The sequence below is a fragment of the Phacochoerus africanus genome, chromosome 15 (assembly GCF_016906955.1).
Source record: "Phacochoerus africanus isolate WHEZ1 chromosome 15, ROS_Pafr_v1, whole genome shotgun sequence".
NCBI lineage: Eukaryota > Metazoa > Chordata > Mammalia > Artiodactyla > Suidae > Phacochoerus > Phacochoerus africanus.
Genome location: NC_062558.1, coordinates 133,492,531 through 133,519,842, shown reverse-complemented (window position 1 = coordinate 133,519,842; position 27,312 = coordinate 133,492,531). Strand labels below are relative to the sequence as shown.

Here is a 27,312-nt window from a genome sequence, read left to right as displayed (position 1 = left end):
GCTTCCTGACTTTCAGTGCCGGGGTCCAAATAATAATGAAAACACCCAATCAATTGGCGTATCTGGGGTTTTGTCACCATGATGCCAATACAACTGGTTTTATTGTTTTTTTTTTTTTTTGGCAGTCCTAGAGGTTTGGTGTAAATTATAAAAATACATCTTTCCAAGATATGTGGTACTGTTGGGTGACAGTTCTTGTTTCTGAGCTCAAGAAGAGGTGAAAGAGATGGAGTTGCTTCCAGGAGAGTAATTTGTTGCCTACACAGAGAAAGCAGGAAGAGGAGTTGACAGTTATTCCTCCAGCCTGACATTGATGAAAATATATTTGGTCGCTTGAATTTGACTGTCTATTGACCTCTTCCATGGGGTCACTATGCCCATGATGCCTGAAGAGTATTTGTGTAAAAAGGGAGATTGTCAGATTCAATTGACTGGTTCTGTGTTTGTCCTTGACCTCACCAGTACTTTTGGTGTTGGAACAATGAAGTTGAACAGCTATTTGTCCCTATGAGAGTGCCACAAAAATGAATGTCTATTGTGATTCAAACTTGAGTGGCCGAATGCACTCTGAATCAGAGCAATTTTGCTTCAGTAACATACCAAGTCCTGTCCAGGCAGTGATGTGCTGGTAGGTGTTTAACCAGCTCTCAGTGGAGAAAAAGGCCTGATTTTTTGACTTTCTTGGTATAAATATGCCCATCATGGCTCATGTCAAGCCACCAACATGATGTCCCAGAACATGGAATTGGGAAGGGACACGTGTCACTGGCTCCTCCAAGCATATGTAAACACATCTCCAACTGCCACAGGAAAGCATCAGGGCCTCAGAAGCTACCTCTGTCTCCATGGAAACTTAGAAACCAGACCAGAGTGGGCCAGGCTCAGTGATTTGTTTTCTAAGCGAGGAGTTAAGGTTAATGTGACAACATCTTTTCAAGCAGGCACACACTTCTGGGGCCGCCTGGCAGTGAAAAGCTCTTCCTGGTTGGTCCCTGTTGAGCTGTGTCCCTTCTAAGTCTCCAAATCTGGATGTGCAGAGCCGGAAGCAGAGAATGGGCCATCTGAGTCTATTGCTCCCATCCTTTCTACCCTGGAGGAATCTCTTAGGGCAGAGGATGGAGAAATAACTGCTCCTAGCATTCACACATCATTTATATGGTTGCAAAGTCAGATGGGTAGAAAGCATGGTCCACTCATCTTGGTTTTATTAAATCAAGATGGTGGCTGCTAGTGGACTGGCATACGTATTAAATTTACGGATTTCAACAAAAATTTCCCTCACCCATCATGGGTGCAGGGCACTTTTTGGATCACCTCTATCTTCTGTTGGAAAACTTCTACTTTCTGCTGATGACTTATAGAAACTAGGACACAAAACCATTAGGATAATGGAACCCAGTGCCTTGAAATCAAGGCTAAAATCTTGCTCAGGTCAGTTCTCACCCAATCATCAAATGACATACTGGACAAGGTGAAACACTTCCTGCAAATTCAGGTCACAAACCAGGGTAGGAGGACCTGCCAGCCACTTTCCTCCCGCCTCTCTTTGGCTCCAACAATTATGACATGTGAATCAGGAGATGACTTTGGGGTCTGACTTCGAAGAACATTATTACATATAGTACCTGCCTATTTAAACCATTTTCATGCTAAGATTGTCTACACACACAGAAATGTTAGCTTTGGGGCAGGGGTAAAAGAAGGATAAAAGTTGAATCCAATATAACCATTTCTAAGACAACTTGTCAGCAACGGTTGGGTAACACTAGTTGTTGAATATTTTCCCCTTGGGCATGGGGGCCCAAGAGTCCCAGCTGAGCACAACTTAGTACCAGCTGAATACTATTTGGGTTAAAGCAGCCACCACTACATGTGGAGAAGAGTGGCCATGCTAGATGTGGGGCCAAATGGCCACAACCAACCTCACTCTCAGTGTGACGGAGGTCCCGTGGAGATCACCACTGCTCTTCAGCCTGGAGCCCAATGTCTAGTGGTTCATAAACAGGTGGACACCAAGCTTCCCTACCTGCCACCAGAACTGTGGGTCCTTCATCATGACCAGACTGGGTGTGACTCCAAGGGAGCCTCTGGGGAGTCCAGGAGCTCCAAGGAGTGTCTCAGAAAGAAAAGCCAGAGCACAGCATGTCCCTCAGTCATCCTTTGGTGACGAATGGGGACAGTTCAACATCTGCCCTTGAGGAACCAGGAAGCAGGTGTCAGAGCCCCTCCAAGCCAGGGAACTGAAATCCTCGGGCTTGCCAGGTGGGGGGCGGCTGGTGGCATCCGCCCAGGAGCCCCAAGCCCCTCCATCCCCGTCTTCTCACAGCCATCTCAGTCCAAGGTCTCCAGCAGGAGCAGCACACCTCACTCAGAGACCGGCAGAATGTTCTGGCTGTGGGAGTCACCAGAGAAGCCGGAGGAGCGGAGAGAACGCCTGTGGAGGATTCTGTTCAGAATCTCTTTGTAGCTCTTGCGGTACTGGTGTCGCAGCAAGGAGTACACGAAGGGGTCCGATGCTGCCTTGCTGTAGGCCAAGCACTTGGACAGCACCCCCCAGTGGGAGCTGATGGGCACCGCGGACAGCTCCACCAGCCTGCAGGGAGATGGGGAAGACCCTTCATTAGGAGAGCACAGCTGGGCACTGCCTGGGCTCCAGCCTGAGCCCCTGACCCCAGCACCCTGGCCGCGCTTTCATTTCTCTGAGGCTGCTTCCCCCGGTGACAATGATGACAACAGCAACTTACAACTGTAACAGTGATGGCCAGTCCCCGGTGCTACTTTTATTCTCAGTACTGTGCTAACTATGCACTTTAAGTGTGTTTTCGTGGAACACTGGGAGATGAGGAATCTCTATTTTACATGTGAAGACACGGATGTCCAAGAAGTTAAGCAATTTGCCAGTAATTTGTAAAGCAGGGTCTGAACCCAGCTCTGCCTGACTCTGGAACCCACGCTTATCAAAGAACACAACAACTAACTGCATCCTGGCCATGGGTTCCAGCTCTGCTGCTGACCTGCTGTGGGACCCTGGGCAAGTCATTTCCCTCAATGTTTTATGTGAAAAAGGAGGAGCTGAAAAAAAAAATCGCCTCCACGATCACTGCAATGAGAAGAGACTGATTCTTGCTTCAAATCCTAGCTCTGCCTTCCAAGAGGGGTTGCCTGGGAGGAAGGGCTGAGGATAATTTTGCAAATATTCAGCAAGGTTCAAAGTACATTTCACATCAGGAGAGAATCTGCTGGTGAGAAAGGCTTCTTCCCAGGGTTGGGATGCTGGGGGCCCCTGTCAATAGTAGCAATCAGGGTACCCAAATAAACTGACCCTCATTCTTTGGGAGGAGGCGGCAGAAGATACAGCTCACATGTCAAAGGGGCAGTGCTCTGGGAGTTCCCATCGTGGCACCGCGTAAATGAATCTGAATAGTATCCACGGTGTTGTGTGTTCGATCCCTAGCCTTGCTCAGTGGATTAAGGATCCGGTGTTGCCAGGAGCTATGGTATATGTTGCAGACGTAGCTCAGATCCCATGTTGCTGTGGCTGTGGTGTAGCCGGCATGTGTAGCTATGATTTGACCCCTAGCCTGGGAACTTCCATGTGCCCTGGATGTAGCCCTAAAAAAGCAAAAAGAGAAAGAAAAGAGGGAGGCAGGGTTCTGACAGTCCTCTTGGGACCCACCAAACTGCTCCACTTGATTGGTGCTAATGCCAGGCTGCGAGGTAGCAAGAGCCTTCCTCAGTGTAAGCAGAATTCCTCCCCAGTCGAGCCATCTATTCTCCTCTCCCAGGTGTGCCCAGCACCCCTGGCCACATTTGGTCATTACCCAGCATTAATATAAGAGCTGGGAGAGAGCTTAGGGATTATAAATTACCCTCTACCTGTCCACCACCAAATGAGGAAACTGAGGCCCAGAGAGGCGAATGGGTCCCTGACATCACACAGCAAGTCAGTGGTAGAGGGACATTCAGCATCTGTGCTCAGACTGGAATCTGGCACCTGTAGTCCACCCGGTGGGCCAGGGGTGGGCCTCAAGATGGAAGGGGGGTGGCTCTCAGCTTGGTGGCAGCCCAGGTCAGAACACAGGTACAGAAGGGATAGAGCTTGGGAGTTCCTGTGTGGCTCAGTGGGTTAAGGATCTGGTGTGGTCACTGCTGTGGTTGGGGTCACTGCTATGGCATGGGTTCAATCCTTGTCCCAGGAACTTCCACCAAAACAAACAAACAAACAAACAAACAAAAAACACAGAGCTTGGGCTGTGTCTCTGTGCCGCCAACTTTAGTGATCTTCCTGAAGTTTCTTGGGGTTGAGGTTATGAGGACGAGCCCATGAAGGGAAGGGAGAGGAGAATAAGAGCCCCCATTGCAATGCCCCCCCCCCTTGTGAATCAATCCTTAATGATTCCACTCTGAGGCCCTTCTACCTGGCATCCCATCAGCATCACTATCTGCCCTTGCCCTCCAACCCCATGGGGGAATGGGGCCCTGTTTCTGCTCTTATCCTTGGGAGCCTGAACAGGGAAGTGGAGCTGTTGGCATTTGGGAAAGCTGTCCTTTTAAGAAATCTAATTTGGGAAGTGATGAATTTAAGAGAACAAAAAATTCCAACTTTAGAATTCACACCTAATAATAACAATGAAATAGCTGAATGCTGACACATTGTTGCTGTGCAGTGCCAAATTGCTTTTCCAAAGCTGTCTGGTCTTCTATACATTGCTAAATTCAGTCCGAGCATTTTGGCTCTCCCCAGAGGATGCATTAAGAGCCAAATACCATCAAACCACCCAGTAAGATCAAAATGATTATTTGCAGATTCTGTAGATTTCACAGAACAAAATGATTTGGGATGATTTAAAATTTCACCATTTAGATAACTAAGAGGTAAAATCTGTTGCATTTGTTTCTCAGAGATTTTTATGTGAGGTCTGAACTTGCCTGGGTCAGTAATAATAATTCCCAGTCGAGTATCTTCTTGGGGCCAAATACTTGATGTGCACAATCTCTAACCTTAGAGTTATCCTCTGCAGAATGGGTATCATTAGTCTCATCTTACAGATGAGGGAGTCAGGCTCAGAGAGGTTGAGCAGCAAGCCAGCAGCTCATTCTGGGAAACCCGGCTCCATCTAGCTACAGCCCACGTCCTGACTAGATGTCAGGCTGGGGTTCGAATCTCAGCATTGCAGACAGGGCGAGGTGAGTTCTGGGGTCCCTTCCAGCCCTGAGAACCCCTTTTCCAGGAGCTGTTATGTGCTCCACAATACTTCTGTCACTTACCCCTGTCCCACAGTGCTCACAACATTTGCTTCATCAAGGCCGCCAGGCAAAGAGATGCTCTGGATCCTTCTGGGCCTGGACATTGCTCCATCCAGCTGCTGGCCCAGGCTGAAGTGGGATGCCCTGCTCTATGACTGGATGTGGCTAGCTGGCCTGCTCTCTGATTTTCCTGGGCATGTAGGCCCCTGCCACGTGACTGCCCGGGCTGTCTTTGTTGTGTTCCAGACTTGACAGGCTTTGTTTTGTTTTGTTTTTTGCTTTTTTGCACTCACAGCATATGGAAATTCTCTGGCTAGGGGTCAAATGGGAGCTATGGCTGCCAGCCTACCCCACAGCCACAGCAACCCCAGATTCAAGCCATGTCTGTGACCTACACCACAGCTCACAGCAATGCCGGATCCTTCACCCACTGAGCAAGGCCAGGGATCGAACCCACGACCTCATGGATCCTGAGCTACGACGGGAACTCCCCAGACTTGACATTTTAAGACCCCACGTGTTTAAGGGGTCTGGGAAGGGGCAGGAATTTCCATATCCTGGAAAAGCCTCATTTTCATGTGAAAGCTGAGCAGGGGATGACTACGTGTCCCCTACAGGTGACCTTTTCCATCGAGAATGCTCCATCCCATCCTTTCCAGACACCCTCCCCTCCAGAAAAGGGACATTATTATTCCCATCGGCCACATGTTCCTCCCGAGCAGGGTCACTGTGGGCTAGGAGGTGCCTGCCACACGCTGCCTGCTGCTCCCTCTGTGCCTGCCCCTGGCCTCCCTCACCCCCGTCTGACCCAAGAGCCCTGCATTTCGGGGTTGTGGGGCTCAGGTATAACTAAGTGAAACTTTGTTTTCTTTCACCGTAGCCCCCTGTTGGGGGTTGATCTATGTCTCCCCAAATTCCTAGGTGGAGGTCCCCAGCATCCAGAATGTGACCTCATTTGGAGGTGGTTGCAGATGCAATTAGCTACAATGAGGCCCTACCAGAGCAGGGTGGGCCCCTGGTCCAATGTGCCCGAGTCCTTATAAACGGAGGGAATCTGGACGCAGATGCGGCAGAAAGAATGCCGCAGGAAGATGAAGGCGGATGTGGGGCGATGCTTCTGGAAGCCGAGGAACATCAAGGACTGCAAGCGAGCCATCGGAGGCTTGGGGGCGGGGTAGTGGGGCACCTGGAACAGATTCTCCCTTATGGCCTGAGAAGGAACCTGCCAACCCCTTGATCTCAGACTTCCAGCCTCCAGGACGGAGCCCTTATTTTTAATGCTATTATTAAGGCACTCAGGGGCATCGAGTTACAGCAGCAGTGCTGGGAAACGAATCCACATCCACGAAGAAACTAAATGGTGATGCACTAAGGGTGATGCGGGGGCGGGGGGTGTTAGGCAGGATTTGGCTGTTCGTGGGTCCCTGGCGCCAAGTCTCATGGAGCTCCTGGAGCCCATGGGTGCCAAGTGTGGACCCGAGGGTCTGCAGAGGTCAGCAGTCAGAGGAGGGCACTGACCCCCCATCCCCCAAGAAGCAGAGTTTTTCCTACAACCAGGGATCCCTGCCCCCTGCCCCACCTTCCATCAAGCACCAAAGTGACTTTCCGTGTATCGCCTTAGGTAGGAGCGGGAAAAACCTCCACCCTCAGGCTCTGTTCTGCGGGAAACATTTATGCTTCTAGGCTCAAAATGCTCACTGGCCTGCCCCCCGACAGCCCTGACCGGCTCCCGTGAGGATCCCCGGCCGAGAGCCCACAGTCGGGTTGAGGGTCGGGGGGAGAAGCAGTCAGGGCACAAGGCTGCTTTTCTCAAGCATTTCAGGTGACTCTGAAGCAGGAGGTTTGGAGACGAGCCCTGAAGGCCTGGGGGCCTCTGGGCGGAGCCCAGCTGGGGTGGAAGGGGTGAAACGCTGCATGGGGTGGCCGCTGCCCAGTCTGTGAGGCAGAGCCCAGAGATGTGGTGTTTTTCTGACTCAAGGGGACACAGAGCTGATACCCGCAGTTCTGGTCCCTGGCCCCACCTCTGCACTCCTTTGTTGAGGGGACCCCTCCAGGGAGCCATCTCCGCACAAAGACCTCTGATCTGGGTCACTGGCCAGTCCCTGAGCTGGCTGTCACAGCAGAAGGCTGACAGGCCAGGAAGCCCGCTCCTTGCCTTTCACCCACAGGGACCTCTCACCCCACCCAGCAGCCCAAACGTCCTGCTCCCTGGAGAAAGGATGGGGTGACCCTTGCCACGACTCCGAGGCATCCTCCACACCCCCAGAGAAAGCAGTGTCTCAAATCTGCTCGACAACGAGAATCTCCAAGGAAACTAAGCTGTGGGGGGAGAAGAAGTCCAGTAATACCAGTAGCCCTGGACCCAGCTCCTCCTCCGGGCCACCAGGGGCCCAGTGCCTTGACGCTGCTTCACTGACAGGGTCTCAAGCCCCTCCACAGCGTGTAACTGTTCTCCACACTACAGACGAGGCACCACGGCAGAGTGACCAGCCAAGGCCACCTGGCATGGACATGGAAGAGCCAGGATTTGAACCCTGGACTGTGGGACCCGGCGACCACATGCCATCCTGGTGCATCCTTGACACAGTTTCAGGGTCAGGGTGTGGTCAGGGACTTTTACACACTTTTATTTTTTACTTATTTATTTATTTATTTATTTGATGGCTGCATCTACACCATATGGAGGTTCCCAAGCTAAGGGTGGAATCAGAGCTGCAGGGGCCAGCCTACACAACAGCCACAGCGACACCGGATCTGAGCCACCTCTATGACCCATGCCAGATCCTTAACCCAGGGAATGGGGCCAGGGATGGAAGCTGCATCCTCACGGACTCTATGTCAGGTTCTTAACACACTGAGCCACAACAGCAACTCCTCCGTTCAACTCTTGAATTTAAAGTGTATTCATGTCCTCTCTTTATACCTTCTGTGCCTCCATCACCTCACCTCTCTCCTCGCCACACACACACACACACACACACACACACACACACAAAACATACACACACACACACACACAAAACATACACACACACACACACAACATACACACACACAAAAAAAACATATATACACACACACACACTGGGTGTCAAATGCAACATGGCCCACAGAATATTCTCTAGGAAGGGAGCTTGTTGTCTACCCAAGACTTCTGGGCACCCTGGTCTGCCTGTTTACAGACACGTAATAAGCTGGCCCTTTAAATGTTCATGAGACACTAGCACGGAAGGTACTTTATTAATGGAATATTAACAGTGGACAGCCGCCGGCATATGAAACCTCTCTGCCTCTACATGGCCCCATGACTCTGAAAAGCCACAATCATGGTGCTGTCAGATTTGCAAATGCCTCACAGTCCCACCCTGATGATGCGGGACAACGGTAATTATTTGTAAGCATATACCACTGAGGAGATAATAGCCTTACAGATGCTTCTAGACACGTGAATTGAAATTCAGAAAATTTAATTTGAGCTTTGGGTTTTTTTGTTTTGCTTTGGTTTTTTGCTTTTTTTCTCTTTTTACAGCCAAACGTGTGGCATGTGGAAGTGGAACTGGAGCTGCAGCTGAGACCTACACAGCAGCTTATGGCAACAGTGGATCCTTAACCCACTGAGCACAGCCAGGAATTGAACCCTCATCCTCACAGAGACAACATCGGGCCCTTAACCCACTGAGCCACAATGGGAACTCCTTGAATGGTTCTTGACACAAGAATGTTGCTTCCCTATCTGAAAAAGGAAGGTGGGACTAGACTGGGGAGAAAGAGAAGGGACCCCCTCCTAGCCAGCTGGATCTTCTTGATCAACTCAGAGGGGTGGCAGCCCAGCCCCTTCTCTTCCTCAGTCTTCGCATTCTGCCAGCTCCCAGCGAGCCCCATGGCTGTTCTGATGGTAACCCACACTCTTGCACACAGCTCCATCTATGAGACTCCAAGGGGGGTGGTGGGTAGAGGGGCATCGTGGCCCTGCGGGAAATAATCATTTCTGCGCTAACAGCTCAATGAGAGGTTCCAGTAACACTCCAACAACTTGACCTTAATCATCTCAGAAACTGCAGCCTCCTGGTTCTGAATGGGTCCTTCTACTTCCTCTGGGAGGAAGAAGGGAGAGACGCAGGGCAGAGCGGGGCGAGGGGCCCCACGCGCGCACTTCGGCTCCAGGCGAACCCAGGCTGGGACCGGGCTGAGTCACTCCCTGGTGTGGGTCTGGAATCCCTCTCCGCATGTGCGCTGGTTTGCCACTATCCGTGGATCCCAGTGGCCCGCAAGGTACACGACCAGCTCAGCCTCCCTGCATGAGATGGCAGCTAAGGAATGGGCCACCTCCAGAACCCAGGGCTCTCGGTTCTCCATAAGGAATCATTTCCTGTAAGAAGCTAAATTCTCAACTACATTAAAAGAGCAGAGTCTGACTCCAGCGTCTCTTGTCTGCACTCAAAAACCAGTCTGAGAAGAAGAGCAGAAGAATCAGTAGCCAGCCAAAGTGGGAGGGATCCCTGACTCCAGTGGTGGCGATGGGGGGATAGACCAGGCCGAATGCCTCACAAGGATTATTTGAAGTGGTCCTTACTAGAGGTCAGCTTCTCCCCGCAACTAACATGAGGTTCTCAGCCCTGACTCGGTGTAGGACGGGAGTTTGGATCAGGCTCCTGGGAGGTGGGCATCAGAGAAAATCCTACCCTACTCCCACCCCACCCCACCCCACCCCACCCCACCCCACCCCACCCCACCCCACCCCACCCCACCCCACCCCACCCCACCCCACCCCACCCCACCCCACTGGGTCTGGCGATTTTGCTGCCCTGGCTGTGGAAGGGTGCTGTGACCAGCACATGCCTGGAGCCCAGAGGGGTCGTGCCCGTCTCCCTGGGTTGATGTCTGGGGGCCCCCAGAGACCACAGAAACTAAGCACCTCATCAGAGTCTCTTCTCCCCTCCGTCGCGGAAGGGGTGCGGGCTGGGGTGTGGACAGGGGGAGGCGGTTCCAAGAGGGGTGTAATTTCAAGAGGATTAACCATGAGGACCTGCTGGCCCCCCTGTCACCCGGTGTTCGGTTCCCCATTCAGACCCTCTGAGAACCCCCGTCTCAATGCCCCTGACTCCACAGAGGAAGACACTGCTTGGGCCACTGCTTATGCTCTCCCGTGTAAACCCCGACAGGGGAGGGAGCGGGGAGGAAGTCCTGAGCATCTCTCTCGCAGCGGGACTGGATGGTGAGCCCAGGACCCAAAGGGCTCCTGGTCAGAAAAGGCTGGTATGAGCAGCTAGAGGTCAAAGGAAAGACAGAGTTGGGACCAAAACATCACCATTTCACTATGGAATCAATAAAAAGTTTTAATTATATATACAATTAATATTTTATTATCCATATGTGTATATGTATGTATGTATGTGTGTGCGCGCGTGTGTGTGAGTGTGTTTATATATATACAGAGAGAGAGTGTTGTGCTAAGCCTTGGGAAGCCAGTGTGCACGTTATACCTATAGCACACATCAATTTGGACAAGCCATGTTCAAGTGCTTCAAAGGGACCTGGGCTGGTGGCTCCCGGGCAGAGCTCTAGCCCTGGCCCATGTTGGGATGGTCCCCCCTGCATAGCCAAGCCCACTTCACAAGTCTGGTCCAGGAAGCTCCAGCCAGGAGAGTTTGTGCCTCTCTTGTCTCAGAAGCTCAGGATGCTTCCCTGTCAGATGACCTGACGCAGTTCTCCCTCCAGGTGAGCCGGACACATCTACGGGGTCATGTGACCCTCTAGGGGTCTCCTGCAGGACCTCACCAGGCCGCACCTCCCCTGAAGGTCTCTTTCCTGCTCTGCACAAAGAAGATGCTGGGGCCATGTGTGCTGAAATGAAGTGAGGCTTTGCTTGCATATTTTCAGAGGTTTGCTGGGGAGGGCTCTTAGTGCACACAAGAAAGTCAAGGTGCTGGGGGTGGGGGAGGGCTGGTTTCACCAGATCCCTATTTTGTATTTATGAGGTTTCCTGGGCATAGCTTTTTGCTTCTTAGTGAGTTGTCATCTGTCCCCAGAAAAGATGAACGGTTTTGTGAATGTTTTTTAAAACTCAAAATGCATCAAATCCATTTGGAGGGAACATATTGAGTTGTAAATCTACCATCAATTTTACTGAAACATTTTTTTTCTGGCCCCATTAGAGGGAACCAAACTATAATCAGAAAAAAAAAAAAAAAGGAAAACCTTGTTGGGAAATGAGATTAAGCAAGAGAAAAAATCCAATAGTTTACATTTGGAGCTGCATTACCCACTGTCCTCCGAGGGTTCAAGTTCACCTCATTAGCCCACAAGTCCCTTCACTGTCAGATCTGGGGGAGGGGGTGCCCTGCACACCCTTCCCGGTGCATCATTCCTCCCTGGATTTAATTCCCTTTGGTTCATGCACCAGCCAGTGCCAGGCCAGGCACCATGGCTGGTGCTCTAAGTAGTGGGCGGGGGCGGGGGGGTGGTGACAACCAAAGATGCCATCCAGGCCAGGCCCGTGCTGCACACGCATTCCCTAGGCTCAAAGCCCTCTAACCCTCACTTTAACCCTAAAACGCAGGCATTGCTCACCTCTGGCTTATAGATGAGAGGCTGGTGGAGGCTCAGACAGGCAATGCCACTGGCCCAAGGTCACACAGCAGAAAGCAGTGGAGCTAGGGTTTGAATCCAGGTAGTCACAGTCCAGAGCCCATGATGACCACTCTTCTGCCCTGCCCTTGGAGAGCAGCGGAAACCCACTCCCTCTGTTCCTGTCTGGCTTCCGTGTGCTATGGAAAACCCGGATCTCTGCAAGTTCTGGTGTCCTGGCTGGATGTGGTGGGCCTAGACCAGTGGGCTCTCACTCAGTCCCCAGGTTGCCCAGATCTGGCAACACCTGGAGACATTTCTAGTTGTCGAAACTTGGGAGCAGGAAGGAAGAGGTTCTGCTGGCCAGTTGTGGGTAAAAGACAGAGATGCTGCTAACATCCTACAATGCATGGGACAGCCCCACCCTCCCTTCAGGCTGTCAGGAGGGCTGAGGTCTAGTGGGCAGTTCTAGAAGGAAGAATGGATGGCTCTACTCTGCCCAGGGCTGACGCATCCAGAGACCTGTAGACAGTCCTACATCTGCTGTTTAAAACGAGACACAGGTCCACTAGCTTTCTCCCCAGAGGGAGAGGTGAGCCACAGAAAAGACAGGGAAAGACGCTCTGGGGTTGTGCTGCCTGGAGAAGGGAAGAAGGGGGCTGTGATGGGGGAACCCAGCTCATGCTCTGCAAATCAGCAGGACAGCAGGAGACAGGCGTTCTCCTGGGCAGCAGGAAGCAGGATTGGGAGCATAGGGGGCCCTGCAAGGAGTCAGGCTTCAGCTCAGGTCATGGCCACGGTGAGCCCCTTTTCCCTAAAGCACAGCTCTGGGTGATGGTGAGGCAGGAGGTCCCTTCCAGGTCCCTGCCCCCTGAGGATGTTGGGGAATGGGCTGTGCGCTCTCTCTCCATTTCACACACACACACACACACACACACACACACACGCATACATGCACACAAAACCCTGCTTCCCAAACTCAATATCCACCTCTAAAAGGAGAGCATCAAAGTCCTCTCTTTGTATTGTCACCTTCCCCAATAGTTAAGGCACTGTGGGTACCAATTTGTGGACTTCTCCCCCTCTAGTGAGCAAAACTGAGTGGGTGAGATATATATATATCTCATAAATATATATATATATTTGGCTGGCTACAATGTGTGGGGGGAAATGTATAGCTGGAGCATGTTGGCTTCTGGAATGCACAGCCCTGAGGCCAGCACACTGCTGTCCTGGCTGGCGGGGGTTGGGATGGGGATTCACAGTGCCTGGCCTAACAGCGGCAGATCTCCGGAGCCGAGGGTCAGGTGGGCCCACCTGGCTGGGCCGGAGCGTGCTCCCCGCTCCCTGTGCCAACGGCACGTGGCCCCTGCTGTGCTGGGTGTCTGGGTGGAGGAGGCTGGGCTGGACTCTGCTGCAGTCCGCAGTCAGGAAGAGCCCAAGCCCTGCAGCGTGCTTTCCTCTGCCGCGTCTCCCCTGCCCTTTCCTTTGAGGCCTTCTGGGGGTCGGGGGCTGAGGCTAAAGGGTCTGAATGATGTGATCTGGAAAAATCGAGTGGAACCGAGAGTCTCGCCACCTTGTCCTGAGTCTAATCCAAAGGAAAACTTGAGGCCGAAGAGCACAAGTATGTGCCCTCCTTTTCACGAAGCCTGTCAAGTTCACTCTCCTCTCCCGATCCACCGTCTGGAAAACACGTGGCCAAGAGAGGCCGGCCACTGCTGAAGGCCCCACGGGCCCCGCTTTGCTCTGGGGGACCCCGCGCCTGCCCCGCCCTCCCCAAGCTCCCGTCCCACGGGCCCAGCTCACCTGGTGATCACGTAGGGTGCAAAGCACACCAGGAACGTGCCTATGAAGGTGCTGATCTTCTTGGTGGCTCGTTGCCGCCGCCTCCTCTGCTCCTCCAGACAGCGCTCCCGCACACTGCGGGTGACAGAGAGAGAAAGGTGACTCGAGGCGACAGGGGGGGGATGGCCTGCCAGGTCACAGGGAGTTACGATTCGCACCCACGGCTGGTGGCCACCAGGGCAGGAACTTGGCTATGGAGCCAGAAAGACCTGCGTTCAAGTCAGGACTGTTAGACCTGTGACCTTGGGCACCTTGCGTGACATCAGCAAGCCTCAAGGTCATGATCTGTAAACGTGGATAGTAATATAATGAAATACCACAAAGGATTGTTTTGAGAATTAGATGCGTGAAACACCTAAAGTCATTGGCACGATGCCCAAGCAAGTTTAAATGTAAACTCATTACTATTATTCATATCCTTTCCTGATCACCTGCTACGGGCCAACCCATAAGAAGGATGTCTTAGGTCTTGTCTTTACCACAGTTGATCCTGCCAGGTGGGTTTTACCTGCCATGTTTTACAAAGACCACGAATTCAGTGAAGCCAAATGATTTGCTCATCGGGTAAGTGGAGGTAGGATTCGAACCTGTGTCGCGGTGACTCGAAGCTGGGGCAGCCTGGACTCTCTGTGCAGCATGGCTTTGGCTTCCTTCCCCCCACATCTTCAGCCCTGTTTCTCCCATCCCATAGCCTCGGCCCTGCCCGGAGCCACAGATGACACATTTTGAGGTGACTGAAGAAGGCACTGGATTTGTTCAGAGACCAAGCTCCGTGAAGCTCGGGGGCCACCAGCGGACGTATTTCCCAGGACGGCCGCCTACACCTCTAACCACACTCTGTTCCTGATTCCATGCTGCTCCAGGGCCTTTGGAGAACTGACATCTCACAGCAGCTGAGGGCAGTGGTTCTTGCAACGTGCTTCCTGCAGCCACGGGGAAATGGACAAGCAATTGCCAGTCCGTCCATGTGCTCAGCCGAGGCGCCGGGAAAGGCGAACCCGGCCGTGAGGTTTCATGGGCTCCAGACCCTGGGGCCCAACGTGGGCACAGGTTTTCACTGCTTCCTTTTAAAATAAACCACATGACTCCCAAAACAGACAGGAAGAAGACTGGGGACAGAGCTGCCCAGGAGGGAAGACAGTTTGGCAGAGGCAGGCCTAGGCTGCAGCGACCTGGCTCCAAAATTAGGCCAGTCTGTGCAGTGTAGACGAGGAAGGAGAGAATAGTCTTGGGTCCAGTTTGCAAGGAGGTGCGTTAACACCAGCGCCGCCTCCCCTTCCTCCCCCAAGAAGCATCATTTTAATACGTAATCGAGAATCTTCTTCATCCACTTTCTGATCACGGATAATTCCATGGATTGAAGGTCCCTGAAATTTTTGTAGGATTTTTTTTCTGCCTCCCTTGACTTGTGCCTTTCCAGGAATTTAGAGAGTTGGGAACTGGAGTCTGGCCTGATGCAGATAGATTTCATACTGGCTGAAAAGATATTACTCGTGACTCATTTCTAACAACTAATATTAATAACAACCCACATTTCTTGTGTCTTTAATTTGTTCCATCTCAGATGCTGTGACGGGGGTTCACATAGAAGAGCTTATTTGACACTCATGTCCCTGCAAGGACAGATACACTTGTCATTTTTTTTTTTTTTTTCAGATAAGGAGGGAGATTGAGGCACAGAGGAGTTAAGTAACTTACTCAAGATCACACAGTGATCTGGTGAGGGTAGGGTGACCAGCTTGTCTCAGATAACCAGGACTGTTCTGGTCTTAGCATTGAAAGTCCTGTAGCCCGGACAGTTTACAAGGGACTGTCCTGGTTTTAAAATGGGAAGTCCCGCCTCTGCAAGCCCCCCGCCCTTCTCAGGCAGCCCAGGATGGCTGGCGACCCTAAGAAAGGGCAGGATCTGAACCCAGGCTGTCTGGCCTGGAGCCTTGAGAGTCACCTCCCAGCTCTTTGGGGTCACGGCACATCCCTGGGGAGGCACCAGGGTGTTCTCTCTTTCAAAAAAGTCTGAAGAATACAGCCGAGGGGGCAAGGGACAGAGGGACAACTTTGCCTGAGGCTGCCCAGCAAGAGTCAGTCTCCAGGCTCCCCAGTTTCCATTTTCACCGGGGTTTCTGCAGAGTTTTCTCCCCAAGTCCTCTGCTCTTGTGACAGGACACACGTGGTACCTGGCCTGCTGGGGGAGCAGGGGCGTGTGGGGTGGACGCTGTGCCTGGGGTTTGCATCCACATGGGCCTGGCCCTGTGTCTGCTGAGGAACAGACTGGCTAGGTTCTACCATCCTGTGAAGCACAAAAGATGCTCCCATCCACCCAAGCCAGTTCACAGATGGGGAAACTGAGGCTCAGAGAAGACAGGGACGTGGGATGCAGAGAGTGGGATGCAGGCAAGGTAATAGCACCAGTTACTGACACCCAGTCAGGGACCATATCTTTACTTCCCCGAACTCCTGCTGAGGAAGCGAATGGATGCAACTGCTCTGCCCAGTGGTGCCCACACACCCCCCACCCCGATATCCCGGCAAGAACAGATAGATGGCAGGAAGCAGAAAGCAGGCAGGCTTCAAGTGGAGCGGGGCAGCCCTCTAGCTAATCATCATTGTTGAAGCCCAGTGTGAGAACAGATTACCAGCTCCCAAAACAACACCATAAAGTCACTTTGCACTGGCTGTCATTTTCTTCCCATCATTGCTTTGCACAACTGAGTTTTTTTGAAATCCTGTACCCCTACAAGCTGTCATTTTACTATTTGCAAAGGAGGCTATGGAGGACCAGAAAGGCCTTCGCCATGCCCAGGGTCACACAACAAGCTCAAGGCTGACCAGAAGTCATTCCATGTCTCCTGAATCCAAGATCTGGGCGTTCCCTCAGACCCCTCCCATAGGATCACTGAGCAATGGGCGAGCTGCATCTGGCCACGCTAACACCCAGATATTCCTGGGCCTCGCGGGGGCTGTGGGGTCCTCAGACTCCTGTGCAGAATCCACAGCTCAGGGGCGAGAGGCCTAAAGCTCTCTGGGCCGGGGGTGTTTGCCCAGAGTGCGAGCACTGTACCCGTGTGGGGGTTCCTGGGCTCTGTGACAGGACACAGAGTGTCCCTGAGCCAAAAGGAGATGGGCTTTCCAGCACTGGCACGTGTGGTATCAAGGAAATGGTCCCAGGAGGCTTTAGTCATAGGGCAGAGGGATGGATGATGCTACCAATATCTGAAAAGCCAACAAATGAGGCGATCACGGCTAGAACGTGCTGGGTCTGGGTGCCAAGAGATCCCTCCGGGTCCACATGGGGACAGCCAGCTTTACCTTCCGGCCTTCAGGAGAAAAGAACAAAAGGCAAGGGAATGAGCTGGCCGACGGCAGAGAAGAGCCTTGTGTTTGGGCTCAGGACACTAGTGGGAGCAGTCCTGCCCTCAGACTTGGCAAGAGAGGGCCCCTGTCCTGCGCCCTGGACAGTGAGGGCTCCCACATCCCCCATGAAATGAGGCGTTCACAGGGCAAAGGGGATGTGCCCACCCGAGCCCACAGCCTCCATTTTAAACCAGGCTCTGAGTACCTGAGCCATGGAATTCTTTGCCCAAACGCCCCGAGCCTGCTTTTAGAACGTGCACAGCCATCTCTGCCACCCTACTCCGGATGGATTGTGCCACCAGTGTGCTCGACTTGGGAACAGACAGGTGATGTGTGTGAATGAGGTAGCTGCACACTGCAGTGTCCACGCTGTGTGAGGGGCCACTTTAGTGCTGAGGGAGCCAGGGTGGGGAGGGGAGGTGGCTGGGCTGCGTGTGTTTTGGGGGCAGCTCAGCTCTCCCCACCAGGTACAAGATTGAACTGCAGGGCACCCGAGAACTCTAAATTGGAAGCCAGCCTTGCAAGCTCTATATAAGAATCTTTCTCAAGGCTGGAGGATAGAACATATTTCATTTAATAGTTTGTAAGCTGAAATTAGAAATTCCTAATATTCATGTGGATAGTTTATGAAACTCTGTTTGTACTACTGCCCTATCCATAAACCTTAGGAGCAGCACTGGGCATGAGTCCTGGGTGCAGCCCCTTCCCTGGGGCTCCCAATTCCCTCATCTGCAAAATCAAGGGCACGGCAAGGGCCCTTCCGTCTACTACAGCACAATTCTGACACCCTCCGGCTCTGCACTCAGCTGTCCCTTGTAGCCCTTGATCACAAGGAATAGCATGCTTCCACTGTCTGCGCTGAAGTCTCTGACCTGTGCAGGGAAGGGCGCCCTCAGCTGGACGGGGTGAGCAGGGCAGCCCCATCAATGGCCCGGCTCCTGCTCCCCACACCTAGGTCTCCATGGCTCAGGGAGACCATTTGGCTGTAACAGGGCAGGAGTTGTGGTCTGGGAGACATGAACCAACAAACTGAGCACCTGGCGACACGTGGGTAAAAAGCACTAGGAATTCCCAATTCCTTTATGATCAGAGTAACTTGGGAAACCACACCCACAAGGCAGGCATGGGGGGCATCTCTCAGGGTCCCTGATTTAATTTAGAGCAGAGAGACCCTGATCTTTTGGTGGTTTTGAAGCAAAGGCACCCAGCCTATTAGTCACCGCCTTAAACACCCTGCAGGAAGAGCTGGCATGGCTAGGGAGCTTCCTGACAAATGCCACACTGGGACTTGGGAACTCAAAACGGGTCTCTTTTAATTAAGTCCGAGGTGACCATTAGTGTGGTGGCTGTTAAGCAACTCTTCCAGGGGGCAAAGTTGCTTCACCTGCTGTCCTGGGACTGGACCTCCAGGGACACCCCCCCCCCTTTCCCAACACTAACTGGCCCAGGAAGCTTCCTGAAGGAAGCTTTCCCCAGATCCTCTTTCCTTCCCTGGCCTAAGGCTTGGGGACCTAAGGACACCCCCCCCCAAGCTAGTTCTGTAGTTTCTCATTGGGGAGGAAGACTTCGGAGCTGCCATGAAAGAGGCCTATGGGTCTGCTGTCATGGAGCAGGTGCTCCTGTGTGGCCCACCACCCCCCTCACTCTGGGAGCTCACCCCACAGAAAAAGCCAGGCTGTGTTTGCTGAAGGGACAGTGCTGTCACATCTGCCCACTAGTCCAGAACCTCGGGCCAGCCCTTGGCCAGTGGGGCCTGTCTGAATGGCCGAGGACCACCCCCGCCCCCAGAGGCCCTTCCTTTCCCCAGGGCAGACTGGCATTGCTCCTTGGCCCTTTAGGGCCCTGTGGCACTGGGTAGAGGGTCTCCTCAGAGCATCCTGGAGTTCAGAAGAGGTCAAAGTCCCCCTATAGGGGACAGAGGGAACTGGGGAATAGCCGTGCAGCTGCTTCTTCTCCCGAGACCCCTGGGAACTCTCTGCAGTGTCCAGCCTGGAGTCCACGAGAGATTGGCAAGACTGGAGCTGGTCCCACCTGGGAAATGTACTGAAAAGGAGCCACCCCTTCCTGTTCTGAAAGTCGGAGGGAGATCAGGGTTGGGGTTCGGACTGATTCCTTTCCCAGCTCACTCCCTCCTCCGCCATCAGATTCCCAGCAAGCGGGCTCCCGGGAGGAACAGGCACGTTCTGGGAGCTGAACAACACTGCCTACGGCTTCCAGGGCGGTCCTGGTCCGCGTCTCAGGAATGAAGCGCCTTCTGAAGCAGAGTCCCCTCGCCCCAGGGTGATGGGCAGGGGGACAGCTCTGTGATGGCACCTTCAGAACATTTCCGTAAATGACACTGAGCCTCATGCGGTGAGTCAGCTCACGTCTTTGTGTTAGTGTGTGTGATGGCCACGCCAGGACACGTGCATGTGGTGTGACTTGTGTGACGCTCATCCACTTTCACACATGGTTCCTGTGCCCTGGCGTCTATGTGCTATTGGTCGCTCACGTGTGCAAACTGTACATGATTCTGGGGGAAGATTCTGTGACTAGTAGCTTTGGTCCAATATGTGACCTGAAAGGGCCACTCTGAGGGGAACAATGACACACACGTCCATGTCCTTCCATGTTCAAACACAGTGAAGTTCAAAGGCTTCTCTTTGTATTGCTCATGAGCAGGAAAAACTCAGCACTGAAGGAGCTCTTGCTCAGACCGACGCTGCCGGTCTGTGCCCCTCAGCCATGAGCTTGCTTCTCCCTGGATGGGGAGGCATTTGCACCCTAGGGACCCAGCTCCCTCCCGCCTCTGGCCTTCCCCCCACCAAACTGCCTGCCTCACTTTTCCTGCCACCTTGACACCAAAACCCCCCTTCTAGGGTCCAGGGTACCAGGATATAAAACAGAAGCATCCACAGGGATACTGGCAGCCGTTCCCGTGCCCACTCTCTTCCTCTCTGGAGGAAAGCTGAGGTGAGCTCAGGACAACTGCAGCTGCAAGCTTCCCCTTCCCTCCCCGAGAGGCTCTGGGGGATGGGCGGGACTTCTCAGGGAGGTACCTGCCCTTGAACTTCCTGAGAAACAGTGGCCCAGCGAGGATGGAGGTGGGTGGGCAGGTTTTATCCTGGAGCCTCAGGATGACAGTCGCCCTCCACAGGGACTCAGAGCCGTCCATCAGGGGGATATGGGACCGCGCTGGCTGGGAAGGGCAGAAAGAGCACCTCTGTCCCCTCAGAGCCCTTCAGATACTCTTTTAAGGACCCACAGAGGAAGGAGAAGCCCAAGGACTCTCACATACACCCACCCCGGAGCAGGAGCCAGAGGCAGCACCAGGCACCAGAGAAAGGAAAAGACCCTGCGAGCAGCATGTTCTCAGTCCAAAGGGCTCTTGAGGAGCTCCCGAGGCATCCCGGCCATGCTCTCAGGGTCTGATTAGAACCACTTAAAGGCCTTAAGCAGTGAACAGAGGCCACTGCCTTCCCATATGCTGTTTAAAGTGAAAATTGCAAACAAAATAAGAAATCCAAGGAAGTTCTGATTCTCTTGGTTTCTTCCCTGATGATTGGAAAAAAAAAAAGAAGAAACAAATACTGTTTCACCTGCATGTTTGGCCACCCTCCTTTGCTGATGCTCTAAGCACCTGCCTTGAGATCGGCTGCAGGGGCCCTTCTCCCCCACCTCAGTTTTCCAAAGAGGAAATGCAGGCTCGTAGGGCAGGGGCTTGCCCTAGGCCACGTACTGGAGGGTGGGGGAGACAAGGACCCCCTCCCCCCCAGCGTGCCCCCCCCAGCGTGCCCCCCCGCAGCGTGTCCCCCCCAGCGGCCCTTCTCAGAACCCTCCCTTGGGGCTGCCCTCACCTGGGGTGGATGTCCACGAGCAGCACGAGCGTCTGCATGGTGATCACGTCGATGCGCTTGCAGTGGAAACGGGCCACCTTGAGCACCTTGAAGTACGTGCAGCAGAGCACGACGAAGGAGAGCAGGAAGCTGAGCGCGTGGAAGGCGCCGGTGAAGACGGCGAAGCGCAGGCGCTCGTCCGGCCGCCGGCTGCACAGCGTGCAAGACGCGTACAGCTGGTGGAAGCCCAGCCAGGACAGGGCGAGGGCGGCGGCGGGGAAGGCGAGCGCGTGCAGCCACGTGTAGGCCACCATGAGCGCGGCGTCGCGGAGGCGCATCTTGGCCCGGTAGCTCAGGGGGAAGACCACGGCCACCCAGCGGTCGATGCTGAGCGCGGCCATGCTCAGCATGGAGTTGGTGGCCAGGAAGGTGTCGAGGAAGGCGGCCAGGCGGCACAGGCGGTCCCCGGCCGGCTGCCGCTGCGCCACGACGCCGGCCAGCGTGAGCGGCATGTTGACCACGGTGCACAGCAGGTTGCCACACGTGAGGTTCAGGGTGAAGAGCGCCGGCGCCTGGCGGCGGATGTCGGCGCTGTGCAGGACGCAGAGCAGCACCAGCGCGTTGGACAGCAGCGAGACGCCCATCGTGCCCACCAGCAGCCCCGCCAGGCCTGCGTCCCACGAGTTCATGGTGCGCGCCCGCCGCCGCCGGCGCTCAGGGCCCGCCAGCCCGCGTCGCCAGGGCGCAGCCAGCCGCCCGCTTAGCCCCGCGGGGCGCCGCCACCTCGCGCCCTCCGGCTGCCGCCGCCGCCGCCATGGTCCCCGCAGGGCGCGCGCCCCCCCACCCCGGAGCCCCGCGCCACCTCCCGGGCGAGCACCTGGGCGCGGCGGAGCCCCAGAGCCCCGCGCCACCCCCGGGGCCAGCGCCGGCGCGCCGCCGAACCTGGAGCCTTGAGCGCCCTCGGATCCCGGATTGCAGGCGCCGGCTGCCCGGCTCTGCCTCGGCTCCTCCTGCCCTCACCCCATCCCTCCGCGCTCCGGCTCCGCTCCGCGCACCCTCCTCGCTTGCTCTTCCCCCCTCTCTCTGCTCGCTCTCCCTTTCGGCTCTCGTCTCTCCCCTCCACTTTCTCTCTCTCTCTCTCTCTTTCTCTCTCCTCCCTCTGCTGTGCTTCTCTTCTCTCTCCCACTGCTGTTCTCTCCGTCTGTCTCTCCCACCCCCAATTTTCTCCTCCCCTCTTGTTCTTCCCTCTCCTCTTCTCTTTCTCGCTCCAGAATCTGACTGCTTCTATCACAGAAATTCCCGCTGATGCGCGCGGGTGCACGCACGCACACATGCACACACTGGCGGAGAGAACCAGCCCTGGAGGCTCCCGTGCAGGGTGATTGGCTCCTTGTAGCTTCCTGTCCCCCCACTCCCTCCACCCGGTCCTCCCTTATGTGTGTCAAAGACGAGCTGAGTCAAGGAAGTCTGCCTGAGAAGAGAAGGATGCCTGGCGCCTTCATGCCTCACGGGCTCACCTGTCTCAGCCGCAGTGCCAACCTGGCCAGACCTTCCTGGACATGGAGGTCCGGCCCTACCTGTTCTGGCTGAGCTTCCCAGGGCTGATGTTTCTCCCTCTCAGGCTGAGCAGGGGGAGCTCAGGTGGGCTCCAGTCCCTGAGAGAGGACGGAATGCACATCTCTAAACTGTCCAAGATCAAGGGCCTGGCCCCAGATTCCTCCCAAGGCCTCCCCAGCCTGTTCCTATGGCAACTGCTACACTCCCGGGGTGCTTGGTTCACGCTGTCTTCCCATCACCCTTCAGCTGGGGCTTCAGCAGCATCCTTAAGCTGGAGTGATGCTGAGACAAACCGTGACACCCGCTAGGTGATCCCTCAGCCCAGACAGGCCTACCTGTAGGTGCCCAGCCTCACAGAGGCCGATGTGGCTGACATTCAGCGCTGCCGACCCTGGTACCACTGTGGCCGTCTGTCAGCCCACACACCACCTGCTCTGGGTCTGCTGAGGCAGCAATTTCCAGTTTGGGAGGGACCTGAATGACAGACCATTCTGGAACTCTTCAGAAAAATGGGAGGATGGTGGCTGGTGTGGCCTGATGGAGACCCCAGGAGCCCTGGGCAGGCAGGGTCCCAGCTCCCTCTCAGGACAGTGTACAGTGATCGCGGCCCTTCTGTCATTCTGTCAAGACCCCGTGGAGAAGGTGTGTGGATCGGGGCTCCTTTGCCCGCCCTGCAACTGAACACTTGCCAACACACTGCCGATGTCACTGGATCCTGGCAAGTTCTGAACGTGGAGGAGCCTCAGTGTCCTTTGCCTGTCAGAGTTCTGGTAAGAAATAAGACACTGTGTGTGCGGAGCTTTGCCCACCCGCGGAGAAAACAGGACAAAAAGCCAGCCATCTCCTCATTGCCTGGCCCATCATGTGGTACAGACTTTCATGTTGGATCCTTCTTCCAACACTACTGGCATGTGACATCAGAGCGAGATGGGTGTCTCCCCTGCTCCCAAAGACTTTGTTCCCCCCTAGTAGCTCCTGGCATGAGAGAGGTGTTCAGGTGCTGTTTGTGGAGTAAATGAGTGAGCTGATAAGTTTCTGTGAGCACCATTGATCCATGATTCTCATACTTCAGTGCTTATCAAAAACCACCTGATAAACTTGGGGTGCTGGTTAAAGAGTTAAATTCTTGGCCCATACCTCTGGGGTCTGGGCATTTGCATTCTTCCTGAGTTCTTTAGGTGATACTGATGAGGGTCGTCTATGACCACTCCCCAAGGAACAAACTCAGTGAGAAGCGGTCAGGTGGGGTGGCTGGATGCCAGCCCACCCCCTGGGCACATCCTCCAGCAGTGGGCTGGTGCTGTGGCCTTGCTGGAGGGTCACCAGTGAGTGTAGGAAGCACAATTTCAAGTGTTCAGAGTCTCTTATAACATACTGGAGTTTATAAAAACATGTCCAAACATTATGGGGCTTCATTTCATCCCTGTCACAGCGACGAGAGGCAAAGTCTCTCACCCACCTTTTAGGCCATTGAGACTCAGAGAGGTTCAGTGACAGAACTTGTTAAGGGTGAAGCCAGCACCTCAGGCTCCATCGATTGGCCCCATCTGCATACTCCAGTCCTCCTCCCTCTCCTTCTCAAGTGGATGTCCTTGGTTTGGAAGTTGAAAGTATCTCGACTTTACAACATCGAAATGTTGGTGACCAGGTAACCAGGTCCAACGGCAGTAAACCAGTGTACACACACGCATGCCGGCACTCGCAGGCACACTCACATCCCTTTGAAGGTCATTTGCTTTCTGAATTCTGAAAGGCAACATGGAAAGCTTAACATGGCAGAAGGACGCAGTGCCTTTTAACTCAGTTTTCTAAAGAATAGAAGCTCATTTTCTTTGGGTTGTGAACACTATTTCCTGCTCCCAGTGGGGCCATTGGAAGGCTGACCTCCTTAGGGACCAGGTCCTTAGCGCCCAGGCTGGGCCTTATTGAGCTCAGGTTCTGACACAGCCCCAGATCAGCAATGAGGTCACACTCACATAGGATGTGAGATGCCTGTCCCTGTCCAGGCCTTGACACAGGATTCCCATTGCTCCCTGTAAAAGGAAGCCCTCTTGACAGGGAAGGTGAGTCTCTATGGCCTGGAGTGTGCCCACCAGGCGACCACACTATGGCCAGATGTGTATGTCATGCTTCTCTGCCCTGGAGAGAAGTGATGGGCTATTCACGGCAGTGTTAACACAAGTCACTGCTGCACCTGGGCCCTGAGGGGCGGCTCAAAACCAGGGCTGAGGATCATCCCTTCAGATGCTTTGATACAGTTCCACATAGAAGCAGGTGTATGCACACATCACTGGGAATCCTTGCCTCAACCCTTCAACATAACTATCATGATTCTACCTTGACAAGTGAAGGAGTTGAGACCCAGAAAGATCCATAATTTGCTCAAGGTCACTGAAAATAGGCATTAATAAGTAGGGTCGTTTGAATTGATTACGAAGGTTTAGTCATCAGGGGAATTGGAATCCATATCTACTGGACATTAAAACTCATATTCTTTCCATGGTGCCACCATATTTATCACATGCAATTTATCACACATATAAGCTTGAGCACACATACCACACAACACATAAACTGCCCATGAGACATTGGAGATTGAAGTGGTCCTCTCCGTAGCTATCTTTAGAGAGAGATGAAAGATTTATATAACTGAACAGACTCCAAAATGTCATCAATGCCCCAAGAGGGGGGCCCACCGAAATAGATTTCAGAGAACACATCCTCTTGGGGAATGGGAGAATTCTGGATTTCTAAAAGTGGAAGAGGAGTCTGGGAACATGTGTTCCTGGAGAGGGAGGTGCTTGACCAAATGCCCAGAGGCCAGAGCCTGGTTTATGTTTGTGGCTCTGGACCAAAGGAGGGCCTGCAGAAGGCTGGAAAGAAAGGCAGGAGCAAATCCTGGATGCCAGTCCAATGTCAGACTGAAGGACAGCAGAGTCAATCCCTTTCAGATGATGAGTTTCAGGACCTGGAGCATCCATGTATTCTAGGGACACGAGCCTGCAACCTCTCCACCTGAGCCCTACCAGCAGGTCTTCATCTTCAAACACACCTGCTTTTCCATGTGTCCTGGTAGAACCCTGGGAGTTCCAGAAGTGACACAGAGATGCTCTCGCTGCTCAGGACCGTGACTCACTGTCCAGTGCTCTCTCTGTCACTGGCCTTTCCAGGGAGAATGTCTATGCATACATCCTGGTCCAGCCCTCAAGCTGGGTAAGCAGCATCAACTGAACTGAGTCTTTCCAATGGGACTGTCGGGCCTCTGGCTCACATGCCTATTATCAGTGAGGAGAGGTGTTGGCTTTCTGAACAGGGTCTCTGTCACTCCTGAGTCTCCATGGCTGTCCCAAGCCCCATAGGCCGAGCATAGCAGGAAGGGGTCCTGGGGAAGGAAGAAGAAGATGGCTGCCTGGCCGTCTCTGCTGGTGACCCCCTGGGAGGAGCTGAGCCACCTCTGTCTGATGGGGCTCAGGATGGGAGGAACACTTGTCAAAGACTGGCTGTGATCCAGACACTCTGCCTACATAATCTCATTTAATTTTCACAGTGGCCCTATAGGAGAGGAACTGTCATTATCCCATCATGCAGATGAGGAAATTGAGGTTGGAAAAGTTAAATAGCTGCCCAGGTGTCAGAACTCATGAGGGAGGCGATGCAGACCTAGGCCTGTCTGACTCAGCACCTGCATGTGTGGTCACCATGACTCCATTCTGATGCCAAGATTGGGCCCCCTCCTATCTCTCCTGGTGATGCCAGATCAACCACCGCTTCCGTTCTTTCCTCCTCTACCTCCCTTCCCAAACTGGAATCTTGGGCTGGATGCCAGCTGGGGGATGTGGAAACCCTGGGAATGAGGTATAAACCTATCTGAGAGGTCCTTGGGGGCCAAGCCTTATGTTGCATAGGAGAGGGGGTGCCGTCCCATTTACAAAGCTGAGCAACTTGCCCAAGACCTCATAACCCAAGGCAGAGCTGAGACTGGAGATCTGATTCTCCATCAACCCAGGGCTCTGCCACCTACAGCACGGTTGCCCCCACAGCTGGGAAAACAGCAGGATTTGTGGTGTCGCTAGAGCCTGCCTAGCCCAGATATGGAGCTATTCCTTTCCACTGAACTCACCACGCCCACTCAGCCAGCCAGGGAGGTTTGCACTTTGCCTTGAAAATCCATTAAACCTGCCTGTGGCAGCAGTAGCTTCTTTATTTGTAACCCATACCGGCTCCAGAAGGACAAAAGTGTGTGATTGATCTTCCTGAGTGTTAGACTGCGAGCCATTGAACCAGCCCATGAACAATGGTTTCTCGGAGTTTGGACTGACTTCTGAGGATGTCTAGCCTCTGTTCATTTCCTGTCTCTGAGCTGCAGTGGAGCAGTGGAGCTTGTTGTCTATCCCCAGAAATAGCATCTTGAGGAAGAGCTATTTCTCCCAGTTCCTGGTCCAGCTCCTGTCCCTACTGTCCCACAACCATTCCCTGGAACCAGGGATCCTGAGCAGTTGGAAGCCATAGGCTCCTGCCCAAAATTTTGTTTCAGAAAGATCAGCACTGAGGCTGTGGACAGCTCCCCCTTATCACTTTCTCTCTCAGATCCTCTGATTGACTTCAAGGAACATTTGCTGTGGAGGCCCAGAGCCGGCCTCTAGGTGCTGTGTCTACTGAGTTCTTTAAAAATGAGCCAGCTCCAGCTGCCATTTATTGAGCAGATTCTGGGCTGCTTCCTCCCATTTAGCATGCTCAGAAACTGAGGCCCATGGCCCCACATCTAGTGAGGGACAGCACTTAGCTCTGCAATCACTTGTAATCACTGAATGATGTTGCCCAATCATTGTGGGACGTGGCATTTTTTTTGGAAACAATTTCCCTTCCTCTGTCCATCTCACAGCTTCTATAACATATACAACACACAGCACATGCCGGGCTGCTCCCTGTC

The 27,312-nt window shown here is 53.7% G+C and overlaps 1 protein-coding gene across 1 annotated transcript; it reads right to left on the bottom strand.

The window, feature by feature from the left end:
• Window positions 1-111: 111 nt before the first annotated feature.
• GPR26 (G protein-coupled receptor 26) lies at window positions 112-21,549 on the bottom strand. The gene is made up of 3 exons (XM_047762493.1): window positions 20,847-21,549; window positions 13,621-13,734; window positions 112-2,593 (listed from the first exon to the last, which is right to left on the bottom strand). Exons 1-3 carry the CDS (start codon window positions 21,512-21,514, stop codon window positions 2,365-2,367), a joined length of 1,011 nt encoding a protein of 336 aa, XP_047618449.1. The 5' UTR covers window positions 21,515-21,549; the 3' UTR covers window positions 112-2,364.
• Between the last annotated feature and the right edge of the window lie 5,763 nt (window positions 21,550-27,312).

Coding starts and splice junctions, on each gene's coding strand:
- GPR26 (XM_047762493.1), bottom strand. CDS start 21,514: ATGAACTCGTGGGACGCAGGCCTGGCGGGGCTGCTGGTGGGCACGATG. Junction 13,735..20,846: donor CTCGTGGACATCCACCCCAG/GTGAGGGCAGCC, acceptor TGTCACCCGCAG/TGTGCGGGAGCGCTGTCTGG. Junction 2,594..13,620: donor GCACCCTACGTGATCACCAG/GTGAGCTGGGCC, acceptor ATCTCCCTGCAG/GCTGGTGGAGCTGTCCGCGG.